Source organism: Pezoporus occidentalis, unplaced genomic scaffold, assembly GCF_034315485.1.
Source record: "Pezoporus occidentalis ecotype Australia unplaced genomic scaffold, CSIRO_AGI_Poc_V1 ctg28, whole genome shotgun sequence".
Classification (NCBI taxonomy): Eukaryota; Metazoa; Chordata; class Aves; order Psittaciformes; family Psittacidae; genus Pezoporus; species Pezoporus occidentalis.
Genome location: NW_026914718.1, coordinates 7,518,025 through 7,532,986, shown reverse-complemented (window position 1 = coordinate 7,532,986; position 14,962 = coordinate 7,518,025). Strand labels below are relative to the sequence as shown.

At 44.9% G+C, this 14,962-nt stretch overlaps 2 protein-coding genes across 4 annotated transcripts in view; one reads left to right on the top strand and one right to left on the bottom strand.

Annotated features, from left to right (window-relative positions):
* The window catches only part of KBTBD2 (kelch repeat and BTB domain containing 2), a 330,011-nt gene that overhangs the window by 266,508 nt on the left and 48,541 nt on the right, over window positions 1-14,962 (top strand). The gene's annotated exons all lie outside the window — the stretch shown is intronic.
* FKBP9 (FKBP prolyl isomerase 9) overlaps window positions 1-14,962 on the bottom strand; it is a 31,165-nt gene that overhangs the window by 3,523 nt on the left and 12,680 nt on the right. Inside the window, exons 1-9 of one of the 3 annotated variants that reach the window (XM_062625485.1) lie at window positions 13,174-13,448; window positions 9,644-9,789; window positions 8,914-9,103; window positions 7,813-7,958; window positions 6,688-6,877; window positions 4,969-5,114; window positions 3,594-3,780; window positions 1,115-1,260; window positions 185-550 (exon numbers count right to left, since the gene is read on the bottom strand). In XM_062625485.1, coding sequence (XP_062481469.1) covers window positions 516-550; window positions 1,115-1,260; window positions 3,594-3,780; window positions 4,969-5,114; window positions 6,688-6,877; window positions 7,813-7,958; window positions 8,914-9,103; window positions 9,644-9,789; window positions 13,174-13,427 — 1,440 coding nt within the window. In that variant the 5' untranslated portion in view covers window positions 13,428-13,448 and the 3' untranslated portion in view covers window positions 185-515. Of the gene's footprint in view, window positions 1-184; window positions 551-1,114; window positions 1,261-3,593; window positions 3,781-4,968; window positions 5,115-6,687; window positions 6,878-7,812; window positions 7,959-8,913; window positions 9,104-9,643; window positions 9,790-13,173; window positions 13,449-14,962 lie in introns of those variants that run through there. The other 2 variants (XM_062625483.1, XM_062625484.1) reach the window with 2 other exon arrangements.

The window sequence follows — 14,962 nt, the reverse complement described above, 5'->3', positions numbered from 1 at the left end:
ATTTATTCTTGATAAAGAAAATGGAGGTCATCTCTAACTTCTGCCCAGCAGCAAACAAGCAAATCTCTTCAGGTACCTGTGTACTCACCAAGGCACTAGCAACCATCCAGCGATTCAGACCATGGGTAGCAAATGTAATCTGAATGATGGCAAATACCTGTGACAGGTATTTAACACAGCAGGCTTCTTATGAGACTTTCAATTTATTACATAGAACTATGCAATTTTATGTAATAATATATATAATACTCATACTTTTTCATGGAAGACAGGTACAAGTGAAAATGCTTCCTTATTTCTTATCACAAATTAATTCTCCATTAAGCCTGGCACATAATGCCTGACAGTCTTTATAAAACACAAACTCTTCTGGAGCTATTCTGAGAACACAGCAACTTCTGCAATTGTTTCCATACACATGAGAGTTTGTTGGTGATCTCCTGACTCCTCTTCCTCAAGTCTTTTAACTCAGAGGACCAGTAGCAACCACACATCTTGGGATATGAAAGTTCTTGTCACTTCTGTATTGTTCTTTTTATCACTGTTGGCCCTGTCATTACAACATGGATCGGCTTCAATGCTCTAAACCAGAGCAAACTGCCTTAAACATGTTGGTGTTGGTGTTTCAACAGCACTGATCCCATTTCACATCTCACATTTGACTTAACGTAGTTTCTTGAGGTTTGAGTTTTTCTTTGAATTTTTTATCACATCAGTGCGGAACAGGCCCCTTCAGTTTTGTTTCCCGCATAACATGTGGCATGTCCAGGCATGAGCATCCAATTCCCCATCACAGAGAGCAACTGTCTACCTCCTTCTGCAACAGAGTTCCTGGATCATACTATAACAGAGCAACATTACTGGGGCACGTGTTCCCTTTTATACTGGGATGGGCTATGGACCACAGGAACAGTGACTTAAAACACAGCACAGACAGTATGTTCATTTCATTCGTGAAGGGGGGGGAATCCTAACGCAATGACATGAAAAACCTCTTTAAAAAATCCCATTAAGGAGCTCACCCTAAAGCACAGCAAATAACAAACCTTGTGTACTTGTGTTTCAGTTACTCAAGAGATGCTAAGTGGATGTGCATTAGGATTCACTCACTTACCAACTCCATCTTCTCCATACCCAAGATGAGGTGGAATAACAACAGTTCGGCGCTCCCCAACACACATGTCTTGCAGGCCCATGTCCATCCCCACCACCACCTGCCCAGATCCCAGAACTATGTTGTAGGTCTTGCCGAGGCTGTGTCTGGAGAGGAAGGGAAGAAGAAGAAGAATTATAGAAGCCCTCAACATACAGTAGAGGATTTCTGTTGTTCCAAATGACCACAGAAATAGCAGTTTCTAGTTAGTGTCCTGCCATTACCAAAAATTAACTACATGCCCAGTGCTCTGTTCTACCAAGCAGTTACCTGAAGTTGTTCCCAAGGTAGCAAGTTATGGCCAGCACCAAACAGAAGCGTCCCTACTGCTGACAGGTCCTCTGATACTAAAATGATAGGCTTCTTAAATGAAACCCAATTAAAATCATTAATCCCGCCAACTAAACCCCCAAGGTATTTTATCTCAAAACAAGGCTTTTGCCTTTCACATATTTTTAACTAATTAAGTTGGCTTTTTTAGCAGATATCCATATTCCAGAGGTATATTTGTCGCAAAACTACCAGCCCATGAGGATCAGGGTGCATTCACATGGATCAGCCAGCCCTGTAATAAAATCAGCCACTACAGCACAGCAGTCACTGAACCAACACAGCATGGAAGTATCTCACATACTACTACTGCTATTTAACCACATTATATTTTGAATTTTACCTTGCTGCTGGTGGCTTGTTTCTAAAATTAGAAATCATCACAAGTTAAAGTGATTCTAAAAGCAGAGCCTGCAATGTTAAGACTTTTTACGTGGTACACGTCACAACAGCAGGACCTAGATTTAGGTTAGACATTAGGCAGAAGCTCTTCCCTGTGAGGGTGGTGAGGTGCTGGCACAGGTTGCCCAGAGAAGCTGTGGCTGCCCCATTCCTGGCAGTGCTCAAGGCCAGGTTGGACGGGGCTTGGAGCAAGCTGCTCTAATGGCAGGGGGTTAGAACTGGATGAGCCTTCAACCTTCCAACCCAAACTATTCTGTGACTCTAAGATTCTATGACCCTTTCTCCTGTTGGTCTCCTTTGGTTATCTGGCCTGGCAGTACCACCACAGAATATTCTGGTTTATTTGGAAAGAAAACAATTCAGTGGTTTTGAGGTCAGCCTTAAAATTAGGAGCATAAGATACATGATCTTTGGTTCTCTACAAACTGCTTAGAATAAGACAGTCTCCACATCCCTTACTTCCTGCTACAAAATGAGCATTCCTGCCATATAAAAGGTGTTTTGATTCCAAACACATTTCTTGCATACATACTCGCCTACAGCATCACATTAAGAGCTTCAGTGTCAGCCAGCTTTTCAGCTCTGCAAGCTATGGTGTACACTGTGAAAACTACAAACTGCTTCCTATATTAATTATAACCTGTTTAAGAATAGCTTTTCCCAACTTCCCTTCCAAAAACAAATCTTCCAACCTAAATAACGATCACTTGCGCTACCCAAAAGATGAAGGTGGGAAAAAAAAAGTAGCAGAAGCGTTCTTGTAGCTGCAGCAACCAGTGCCATGGGCTCACTTCAGTTCTATATGAGACAGACTGGAGCAGTCTCTTACTTCCCTCATGAACCTACTGTTAACAGGAAGGAGGAAATGATCATTACCATCACAATCAGGCTCTCTGACAGTTTCTCCATGCTGACACCACAACACTACAATAAAGGAAAACTAGCACCCATGTGTGCTCCAAATGTGATTGGTGACAACTGACTGTATACCACACTCAAGACAGCTTTAACAAGCCCTATACCATATACACCTATGAGACCTCTCTTGGGAGCACTGAACCCACACAGAGAGCAAAACCTGCCCAAGAAACTGAACACACTCAGGCAGTTCATTCACACTGAAATCAGTGTCACTCTAGTAGGACTGGCCCAGGCACCTGAACTGCCACACAGACAACCTCCTTCATCACTCCACTTGTAGTGTCTATATTCTTCTCCAACACACTCCTACACCTTCTTTGTTCCCAGTTCTCTCATTATGCTATAGAATCATATAATCATAGAATCAATGGGGTTGGAAAAGGCCTTTATATGTTCAAGTCCAACCATTCCACAGCACTGCCAAGGCCACCACTAACCCATGCCACTGAGGGCCTCATCATGTGTGAACTCTTCCAGGGAGGGTGACTCCAGCACTGCCCTGGGCAGCCTGTTCCAATGCCTGAGCACCCTTTGGGGAAAGAATTATTTCTAACCTCCATCTAAACCTCCCCTGGTGCAGCTTGAGGCCATTTCCTCTTGTCCTGTCACTAGTTTCTTGGGAGCAGAGACCAGCCCGCTCCTGGCTCCATCCTCCTGTCAAGCAGTTGAGAGTGATAGGGTCCCCCCTGAGCCTTCTCTTCTCCAGACTAAACCCCTCAGGTCCCTCAGCCACTCCTCATCACACTTGTGCTCCAGGCCCTCAACCAGCTGCCAGGGATATACTTACGTTGAGTCTAGCAAAGTACCATCCAGGAGTGAAGCATTGTAGTGATACTTCAAGTAATCCCCTTTCTTACTCAGGACGGTGCAGTTGGAAGGTTTATAGTTCACAGTAATGCTGACTGAATCTGAGGGGTTGTGGAAGTCAACCACATGGATGTCAAAGACCAGCACTGCAGATCCTGGAATCTTCCCTAAATAGGAATAAAATCAGGCAAGTAGAGAAAGAAATGGTACCCAAACAGGCTTATGATGGCCAGGTTCTGCATCCCGCAGGAATACATATTCCCACTGCGCTTGCTACCAAGTTATTTTGCTCTTCTCATTCAGAATTAAAGGATTATTTCTCCTCTGTGTGCAACTAATGCAAGCTGTATCCAGTGAAGGAGAAGCAGTGGAAAAGCACTAAAACCTCAGTTCAACAGTGAAGGAAAAAAAATGCATTACTCTGAATTTGAAAAATACACTGATATGAAGCAACAACCAGGTATTTCCTGTGACCATCCCAAATAACTGATTTGTGTTTCATGTACCAGTTCATTACTGAGCATCAAAATTCCCGTAGGACTTCGCATACTTCAAGGAATGCCATAATGCCTGAAAGGTGATGTTTCCTTACAACATCCTGACAGCAAAGCAACTTCTTCCTCCTCCCAGGACAATGTGCAACTGCATTACCAGGACTAACAAGACACATACTGATCCAGGAATGGGAATTGTTGGTAAAGGAGTCTGATTCCCTGATTCAATGGCATAGAATTTGCAGTCCCAAAGGAGAGGCCTTTTTTCTAAGTCACTTTTCCCAAGTAACATCCCAGGAGGTACCTTTTGAAACACCAGCCTTAGGTCTGTGATCAGTGTGAAGGGTTACTACCTTCAACCTCTCACACCAATCTTTGTGGGTACTAATGACTTTTCCCAAAGGAATGTTAATTGCATGTTACACACACACTTCACCGTTACATTCATCCACCCTTTACAGGTTTAGGAATCCACAAAACCTGTGTTGGTGGAAAGGATGGCGAAGAAGCCACAATGAATTCCTTCAGCACACAGAGCTTTTGCACACATTCAGGAAGGAAGGAAGAAAGATCTCACCCTGCAGAGCTCCTGGCACCTAAGTGCCAGTCTGTCTGAGCCACCCATCATCCAAATGAGTTCAGGTCACCAATGACATGTGAGGCTGTTCCGCATTCTTCCTGTCCTACTAGTTAATTAAACTCATTCTGCAAATCGTGGGTGTAATCCTGTCAGCTCTATGCCCACAAAATAACAACCTAAGTCTTTAAATGCCAAAAAAAAGGGGAACTACATACAAATGCACTCAACAAGAAAGGAAACATCATTAATTACAGAAGCCTCAAATGAAAAGTGAAGCTCACCTCTTCCTTCTTCTCCATATCCAAGGTGAGGGGGGATGATTATTCTCCTTTTTTCACCAGTGCACACACCAAGCAAACCTTCATCCATTCCAGCAATGACATAACCTTGCCCAACATAGGTGTCATACGTGCGATTCCGCGAGTAGCTATGGGAAATGCATGTTAGCAGTGTCAGGTGTGCTCCAGCAAACACAGAACCTTGCAGCAGATTTGCAATACAATTCTGAAAGCAGTTCAGGTCATTAATTAGCACCTAAGAAGCACAATGCAATCACCATGTTCAATGAATGTAGGCCACCAGGTTTCATCAGTCAGTGTGCATCACTCACTAACTGGCACTGGGACCCTGGCTAGGATACAGCTTATCTGCAAACACATTCCTACCATACCTGGAAAGAAAATCTCACTTATTTCTGTATTTTAGATTAAAACATGTTTTGATAAGTAACTGAAAAAAATCAGCTTTTTTCTTTAAGTTTTCCTCTGCCCTGACTCTACTTTAGTAAATGCTATCAACTAGATGTAGTTTATGTTCATTTTCACAAGACACTCTTCAGACTATCTCATTTTGCAACCACAGCTACTAGTACAACTACTACAAGAAGGTGGGATGCACATGATTAAAATGAGTCACACCAACAAAACACTATCAATACTATCCCTCCCTTCCCACTATGCCAATCACCTCTGCGTAGGATCTGCTTCAACACCTAATGACAGAAATAAAACAAGCCCATGACAACAAATGAGGTCTATTACAAGGATGTGCCTGTCTTCTGCCTTTCCTCAAGGCATGCTACATGAAGGCACAGCCCAAGGAAAGGAAGGTAGAAAGGTTTCAATTCATCTTTACAAGGTAACTCTGAAGAACAGCAAGATCAGGACAGACCCTGATGTAGTTCAACTCCTCTGAGTCCAGACAGCCGTGGCTGAGCTGCCATGGGGCAGTTCTGCAGCTCACTATTACAGAAGGAAAAAACACAGCAGCTGTAGCAGTACTAAACACTCTTCCTTCCATGAGTTTATTTTTTAAAACATTTTACAATGGCTCATCTTCAACTCTTTTTGGCTACTTGTGCCAACTGTTCTGAAAGCTAGAGTGGAAAGTAAAGTACTGCTCATTGAAGAGCAAACAAAAGTGGCAGGAAGCTACAAGGGTATTTCTTATTCATCATATAATCCTGTACACGAGTCTCACATGCCCACAGAGCTTTAAATTTGACACAACAGCAATCCCTCTTCCTTTACCACAGAAACCCCATCACTGAGTTCAGTCCTAAAAGATATCAGCCTTCAAAATGCAGTTTTCAAGCGCAACTGGAAAGAGCTTCTTGAGATTAACCTCAAATGAGCCACTAGCATGCTGACTCACAGTTTTCAGGACATACAGTGGGAATCACTGATCTGTTCTCTCTTCAGTAGTATCACCTATGTGGCAAATAAGCTCTATGGGGCAAAGAGTCTTCAGGCACGTGTCTGAAGCATACATAGCTTCACGAGGTGGATCACCACCCCTAGATGGCGTTTGTGATACTGTCATAACACAAAGAGGTCTTTGTCTTCCTTCCCATATTGAAAGTTTTCTTTGAGGCTTTTAAGAAGACTCCAAATCCACTTAACAATTGCAAAAAGGAAGGAAAAGCAAATAACTGGATATGTTATGGACAAAACAGACAAGTCAAATTGCAAATGGTCTGAAGGGCTGAACCATCTGGTTACCTGGAATCAAACAGTGTGCCATCCAAGAGTGTGCCATTGTAATGGTACCGGAGGAAGTCTCCTGCCTGGCTCCTCCGCTCGCAAGACTCAGGCACCTGCTGGTTCTCAATAGCAATGCCATCTTTGGGGTTATGGAGGTCTAGCAAAACCACATCAAAGACAAGGGAAGCTTGGCCAGGTATCTCCTTACCTACAGAAGTGTTGGAGCAGAAAACTGGTAAGAAACAGCTGACTATCAAGCACCACCCCTCCCAAAATAAATCAGCATAATCTGCTTATAGTCAGTCATTTTCAGTGGGTTTGTCACTCAGTTCTTCAACTCAATTATTTCCTTCTGCTCCTACTGTGATAGCACTGCTTCACTAAGAATAGCCTCTTCAGCAACACCTACTTTAGTCAATATAGCTCCATCTGAGCTGCATGGTTTAGTCTACCAGTATTTCCAACACACTCCATGAAAGTGCATAAAATAACCATTAGAAGAAATACGTGGCACATCCATTCTTCCCATCATGTTAATATCAAAACAGGAGACCACATGATGGAGTTGAAGAAGGGTAAACTGAGTATCTCAGTGAAAAAGTACCTTTCCATCAATACACAAATTACAGCATGGGTTGCTTTGACTGAGGACCATTAAGATCAAAACCCAGCTCCACACAGGTTTTGTTATTCATGGAGATGGCTATCACAGTTAATGGTAATGAATTCATGGAAGGGGTATGAAACCTTGGATCCACAGACATATCCTTAAATATTTGAGCAGAGAAAGAATTTAAGGATGAGTTCCAAACTATACTTAACTGCCCCCTCATTTAACATGGGCACCTCTGTGTATGAGCTGCAGGCTGCATACAGCCTCATAGGCCAATTAATCCATCTTGCAGATTATATTTTCTGAATAAAATTTCAGTATACAAAGATTACAATTTTATCAAAAAAAAAAAACTTGTACTTTCTAACCAGTCCGATCCTGCATATAATACATTTTGAACCTCTCTCTCCACCACTTTGTTCCATCTGTCTGGAATCAGTAATAATGCTGCCCATAAAGTTAAAATACACAAATACAAGTTTGTTTTAAAATATGAATCACTTAGATTAAAAGATAATAATAACTTTTACCATCTCCTTCTTCTCCATATGCCAGGAAAGGTGGTATTGTGATAATGCGCTTCTCTCCTACACACATTCCCAAGAGACCCTGGTCCATACCAGGAATCAGCCACCCAATTCCCACATAAGTATCGTAAGTCCGCATCCGATTATGGCTAAACAAGAAAACAGAAACACAAACAAAACATGACTAAATGTTAGACAGCCCCAGGAAAGAACAGCATTAACCTTTAAAAGCCCCATGCTATGCACAGTATCACCAGCAGTGTGCCCCGGTGGCCAAAGACAACAGCATCCTGGCCTGTACCAGCAGTGACCTCGTGCTGCACCAGGGAAGGTTTTAGACTGGATAGTAGGAACAATGTCTTCACAGAGAGGGTGCTCAGGCATTGGAGCAGGCTGCCCAGGGCAGTGCTGGAGTCACCATCCCTGGAAGCAATCACACACCATGTAGACAAGGCCCTCAGTGACATGGGTTAGTGGTGGCCCTGGCAGTGCTGGGGGAACAGTTGGACTTGATGATCCTAAAGGTCTTTTCCAACTTTGTTGATTCTATGATATAACTCACAAGTTGCCACTCTGAAAATACTGTTCCTTGACTGACCAAGGGCTGGCTGGGAGTGCTTAGCTATTTCAGGAACCTAGCAGAGGTTTTGAAAAGTGTCTCACAAACCTAATGGCAGCTGTTATTACAGCATTATCTTCCACCAAACTTCAATGAAGTCCACATGCTGCAAACTTAAAATCTTAACATGAAAGTTTTAGTAGCTCAGTTTCATTATGAACTCTGTTTAGTTTATAAAGCTTGTTTCTACCTTTAACTGCTATGCTGCAGTGGTTACAGAAATTTTGAGCTGGCTGCAATAAACAGTGATCTGGGTTTGTAATGCCCATGAAGAAATAATGTACTGTTTTACTGGTTTGAGTCAGTACCTCTCTCCTATAACCCCTAAATAAGTTACTGACACTCAGATGATGCTAGCTTTAATTTCCTGTGTTTCTCAGCAATTAACATCAGTTGTTATACCAGTGAAGGGGGAGGAAATTATGGGTTTAAGTGACATGAGATACCTATTAAAATACACAAAGACACACAGCCCAGCTGCATACCTTGAATCAAACAGGGTCCCATCTAGGAATGTTCCATTGTAATGGTATCGTACAAAGTCAGACACCTGGACTGTTCGAGGACACTTCTCAGGTTTGAAGTAAGTCTGAACCTGCACTTCATCCTCCAAGTTCCAAAGATCTATCAGGAGCACATCGAAATGGAGCACAGCATTGGGGGGTATCACACCAGCTGCAAAAGCAAAACAACACAATCAAAATCCATGCATATCCTAAAAAAACAGGCACAGTATACACCCTTCTCCTTGTAATGCCTATACCCCCCCGGCCCCTCGTCACTGTTGCAGCTGCTTACGGAGGGGGTATCTGGCAACATGAATTGTTATCAAACATGCCCATCAGGCAAACTGATCTTGATTTAGCATTTGTTGACTGTCTGTAGAGCAAGGCTGATTCTGGCACTGACAAGACCTTGTGCAGTACTGCCATGACAAACCACAGTAAGTATTTAACATCAAGGCAGGTATAAATAAATAGTGAACTTTGGTAGAAAGCTTAATTTGCTGAAGGTCCTGTAGAGTCAACAGCTCTTCCTCCAGCATGCAGAGGGAGCCTGGTGAGATTAGCCAGGCTTAACAAACACCCCTGAGCAGGGGAAAACCTCTCTGAAATTCACTACTTGCCATTTCTACTCCTCTGTGCCTCCATCCTCTATCTGCTCTTCTGAATCCCCTGCACAATCAACTCCCTGCTGGCCCAGTGCTGTACTTACAGACACCTTCACTTCCATAGGCGAGCTTGGGGGGGATCTGCACAAAGCGCCGCTCGTTCACGCACATGCCGACCAGAGCTTGGTCCATCCCAGCAATAAGTTGACCTTTTCCCACAAACACATTGAATGTGGATCCTCTGTCATAGCTAAAGGGGGAAAGGAGGGCAAAAACATTAGCAGCTCATTCTGGGCTTTGAGCAACCTGGTCTAGTGGAAGATGTCCCTGCCTGTGGCAAGGGGTTGGAGCTGGATGGGCTCTAAGGTCCCTTCCAACCTAAACCCTTCTACCATTCCACCGCTTTGGGGAGTAACACCATAAATTACACCAGCTCGACAAGCTTCATAATCTGAGACATCATGGTTGGGGACTTCCCGTGGGAGAAGAGAGAAAGAGAAAAGATGCCTTTTTGAGTACTAGTTCTGAGATTGGTCAGTGGTTGGTTATTTTCTCCAGCTGGTTACTTATTTTTCTCCTCCACATTCCCATCTCTCACTTAAGGCATAGAGACATGCTTTAAACAACAACTTTGACTGATCAAGAATCAAGAGAGCTAAATGATCTTCCACTGTGATAACACATGAACTTTTGACAAGTAAAAGCAATGATGCTTAAATGATCACTTCTCAGAGAGGCTGGAGAACATCAGCATTGCCACAGCAGAACACTAACATCAGCTTACATGGTTTGGTTGACCACCTTAACTCTGCACAACGATCCCCTTGGCTGTGCCTGAATTACTGCTGCTATTTGACAGTCTGAAGCGATGTATAAACATACAGCAGGAAGTATTTCAAAAGCTTCATGCCTATTTTTAAGCCTTTGCTACTCCCATTTTCTCAAATTCCTTTTATAATTCAAAGGACTTTATTTTAGTTCTCAGATAAAGGCAGCCCTGAAGAAAATAAGTTAATACAAAAGAAATGCTTGTGCCTCTTTTCTGCTGAAACTCTCTGGAAAGTAGCCAGGAGCTAGATATTGCTAGGGAAATGATGTCAAACTTTCCTTCCAGGACCATACACATCACTTCCACAACACACTGAGCCTCCCAACAGTCCCAGAGTGTCAAATCCCTCAAGGATCTCTCACTGAGCGACCTCTCTGTTTGCTCCATCATTTTTTCTTCTGGCAACCGTTTCCCTTAGAACAGACAACCCTCTATACAGAGCACTCACTTTTGGTTGCACAAATATCCCTATTCCCAGGCAAGGGTGGAAAATATTTAAATTAGCTCCTGCCAAATCCTGTTATACACACAAAAACATAATGAAGGTGTTAAGACCAGTAACAGGTTCTAAGAAACCAGATATAAACCTACAGTCAAGAAGACACTGATGCTCAGCAGAAAACAGGGCAAAGCAGTGAACGGATCATGCAGCTCTGCTGGAGTGACTGCAGATTCCTTAAAAATAAGCAAAATTATTAGTTTCTGTTAGTAGAAATTCCCAAATTAACAGCAGATGACTGGGCAAGTCAGTTCAGACTTGAAAGTCCAGATCATTTTATGGCCAGGGAAATAGAAGTGCAAATACTGATGAGGAGGAAAAAAATAAACAGACACACAATAAACATAAATAATAAATTATAATAATAAAAAAGAATATACGATTATAAAGAATAAACTAAGACTCTGTCAACAGCCTGGTAGGAAGAAGAGCAGGATGACCACCTCTGCTTGGAAATACAGGAAAATAGTCTTAAACTGCAAGAATATTTTCAGTAGCTGAGGAAGAAACAAAGTAAAACTGCCCTTAGCTCAACACCCAGAGCATTTTCTAGGCCAATTTCATAGCAGTGTTTGACTAAACTGATGCTGGCAGTAACTTTCAGGAGCTTAAAAAAAAAAAACAATCAACAGGTAGCAATGCAGATAAGTAGAAAAATGAGCTTTTCAATAGGCCAATTTTAGTATATATTGACTGTCTGCAGGGAACACTAAATATTTTATGACAAATACTCAAAAATACTTCTTCCATTAACCTACAGAACATAAACCCCTCATTTTCCATTGTCTTAACATGACAGATCACTGCCGTTGATATTAAAAATAGACCATATTTAGTGAATAACAAAAACTTATGTCAATGTGAGAGAAAATAATACAAGCCAAACAAACCTGACTTTCTGCACCCTCTTGACATGAAGGTGGCCATACAGACACTCAAGTTAGATTAGACTCTCACTGATGTTACTGGTTTACTGAAAGGGATAAACGCTGTGCAGTTCTGCACAGCCTGCTCCTGCTCCAAATGACAAAGAACTTGGACTTAAATGAAAGCCAGCACCTGGGAAGACCCTCCAGGCGCCCTGCCTGGGTGCAGACATGTGCTGGTCCAGCTCAGCCCACCGTAAGCCTCAGTGTGTATCTGCAGAAAGCAGAAGCACACTTCTTAGTACACGGCCGGTTTCCCAGTTGCCACATATTTGTAAAATGAGCCGTGAGGATGCTGCCTCTGTGTGTGCGTGTCCTCACATCTGCAGCTCAGGATGATTCTCCAGGAGTCTCACTTGCCAATGAGTTCACTGTCCTCGCTATGCCTCGTCACTGAAGCTGCACCAACTCCAGTTACTGCATCCCAAATGTTACCCGCAGAAGCACTGGTGAAGGGGCACTACCAGCCACTTCAGCTCCAGAGGAAGAGCTGAGCTTGCACCGAGGGACAGTTACTTCCCTGAGGCAGTAGATTTCTCCTTGAAGCACAAGGAAGATTACCAGGATTACTGAAAGACATTTTGTTTTTTCTTTCTGATCAGTGGTAATGAATGAAACAGGAAAAAAAAAACAAAAAACAAATAAGCCATGGGCAGCATCAACATTCCTCACAAGCTCCTGATCCCACTGTTTAGGCTGTCTGATCCTAAAATAACAGCAGGAAAGCAGCCAGGTTCTTCACTGTACATAGGTCAACTTATCCAAAAACTTTTATGGAAGCACAGCCTGATAACTCTTATATTTCTGGCAATGATAATGATTCAGAAATGTCTGCGTTCCAGAAGGTTTGAACCCGGAGAACACATAGGAAACATACAGAAAGAAACAGGCAGGTTACTGTGAGAGCCTTCAATACCCTATGTGCTCCTGTTTACCAGGCTAACCTAATATCCTTACGGTCTCCTCTCTTGGAGCACAAAGGTTCTGGTGGATGCACTGGAGAAGCAACTGGAAGAATGCAGTGGGGATCCGTCCGGGCACGCAAACCACTGAGAACCGGACCCAGCCTCCACAGAGGTCTCTCTCACCCCCAGTGCCCTGCAATCACACCCCAGCTCTTCACCCTTTCACATTCCAGAGACACCTTCCCATGGGAGCTCTCTGTTCTCGCTCGCACCACACTGCACAGCTTGCCGCTGACCTTCTTCCAAGCGCTCACCCCAGAAGTGCCCATGGGCCGCAGCTGGGATGAGCTGAACCGAACCTCAACCGCAACTTCCATCCCCAGAAACACCCTTAGGGGACCGAGCCGCTCCCTCCCCTGCTCTCCCCGAGAGCACCCTCGCAGGAACCCAAGCCCGAGGGTGCTGCCGGCCAGACCTGGAGTCGAAGCGGGTGCCGTCGGGAAAGGAGCCGAGGTAGTGATAGCGCACGAAATCTCCGGGCCGCACGGCCCGCGGGCAGCTCTCGGGCACGAAGCGCCGCTCGACCCGGAGCTCGGCGCCGTCCGGGGGCGGCTGTGCGGCGGGCACCGGCGGCGCCTGGCAGGCGGCCCAGCTCACCAGCACGGCCGGCAGCACTAGCAGCGCCCCGCAGCATCGGCCCTGCCGCCGCACTGCCGCCGGCCCCGCCATGGAGCGCTGCGAGCGGGCAGCGCACAGCGCTCACAGCGCAGGGAGGGAGGGAGACGCGGAGAAAAGGGGAGAGGCAGAAGCGAGCCCGCCGGCCCTTCCCGGCCCGCCTGCTCCTCCTCCCTCCGCTGCGAACTTGCAGACGTGGATGGAGCGCTCCCACCCGAGACGGGGAGGAGCAGCCTCGGCGCCAGCTCCCCACACGCCGCCGCGATCGGTCCTTCGTCCGTCCGTCCGTCCATCCCAGCGGCTGCCGGTGCGACGTGGCGCTGCCCCCGGGCCGCCCTCCCGGCCTGTCCTGCTCCTGCCCTTCCCTCCTCACACATACATAAGCTCTTCAGCCTGGGAGGGGGCGAAGGCACCAGGGAGGTTCAGTGCTGGGCCTGCACCGCGGCACACGTGCTCCCTGCGCAGTTTGGAATAGCTGTAGGTTTAAAAATCCCATCGCAAATGTGCCATTTTAAAATCACAACTCCAAAGGTAACAAGGTGGCATTGACATCTGCTGCTCGGTGAGCACCAGTCACAGGTATTTGCAACAGCCTGTCAGAGAAACTGTGCAAAAGAGATGGAGAAAATGACCTGAGAAGCACGCAGTGAGGCACCAACATCCATGAGGCATCACAGCCCCAGCTAGCCAGCTCTCCCCTTCTCCCTTTTGACCTTGATGAGGAGGAACTTGGATTTATTGTCCCCTGGAAGTGTTCAAGGCTAGGCTGGATGGGACTTGGAGCAACCTGCTCTAGTGGAAGGCTTCCCTGCCCATGGCAGGGGGTTGGAACTGGATGAGATCTAAGGTCACTTCCAACCCAAACCAGTCTGGGATTCTATGATAAGATCTTGTTATTCATAAATTATAGAACAAGCATAAACTCCACTCAGGTGGACCACTTGCAACAAGAAACCATTGAGGGTGTGATGCAGCGATCGAGCCTGAGCATCTTGTCCCACAAGCCCAGCTCCCCGTTCTTTGCACAGCCACCAGCACACTAACACAATCACCCTGCAGCAGAAGGGATGCAGCCAATCAAAGTGTTTTAAAGTGCTTTCATAAACACTCTTGTGTAACACTGATGTATTGCTAGGAGATGCTGGCTGCTCTGTGACCTAACCAGTGAAAAAAGTTGGCAACTCAGGCAGCTATTTGAAGATAACCAGATTTGCTGCTACAGATCCAACAACAGTCATGCTACAGGTCCCAGATCAGCCCTGCAAAGCATCCTTTAAACAAGACATGTAGACTGTCTGGCAGTTGCCTAGATTGAAATAGCTTTTTTTGATGTTAGTTTGTATGGACACGCTCTATTTTCTTAAGGAGAACACACAGGTAACCACTGGAGTATGTTGATACAACCAACACAAAGCTTGCCCTGCATCTGGCACTTCTTTTTGCCAGGTGGTGACACAGCCTTTGGGTTTTGCCCATTTATTTAGAAATTCTACATTTTCAAAACAACTCCTTGGACTCTTTAATATTTATACAGTTTTGTACTCAACTTTGTGCTGGGCTGCATAAAATGGAGTGTGGCCATCAGGCTG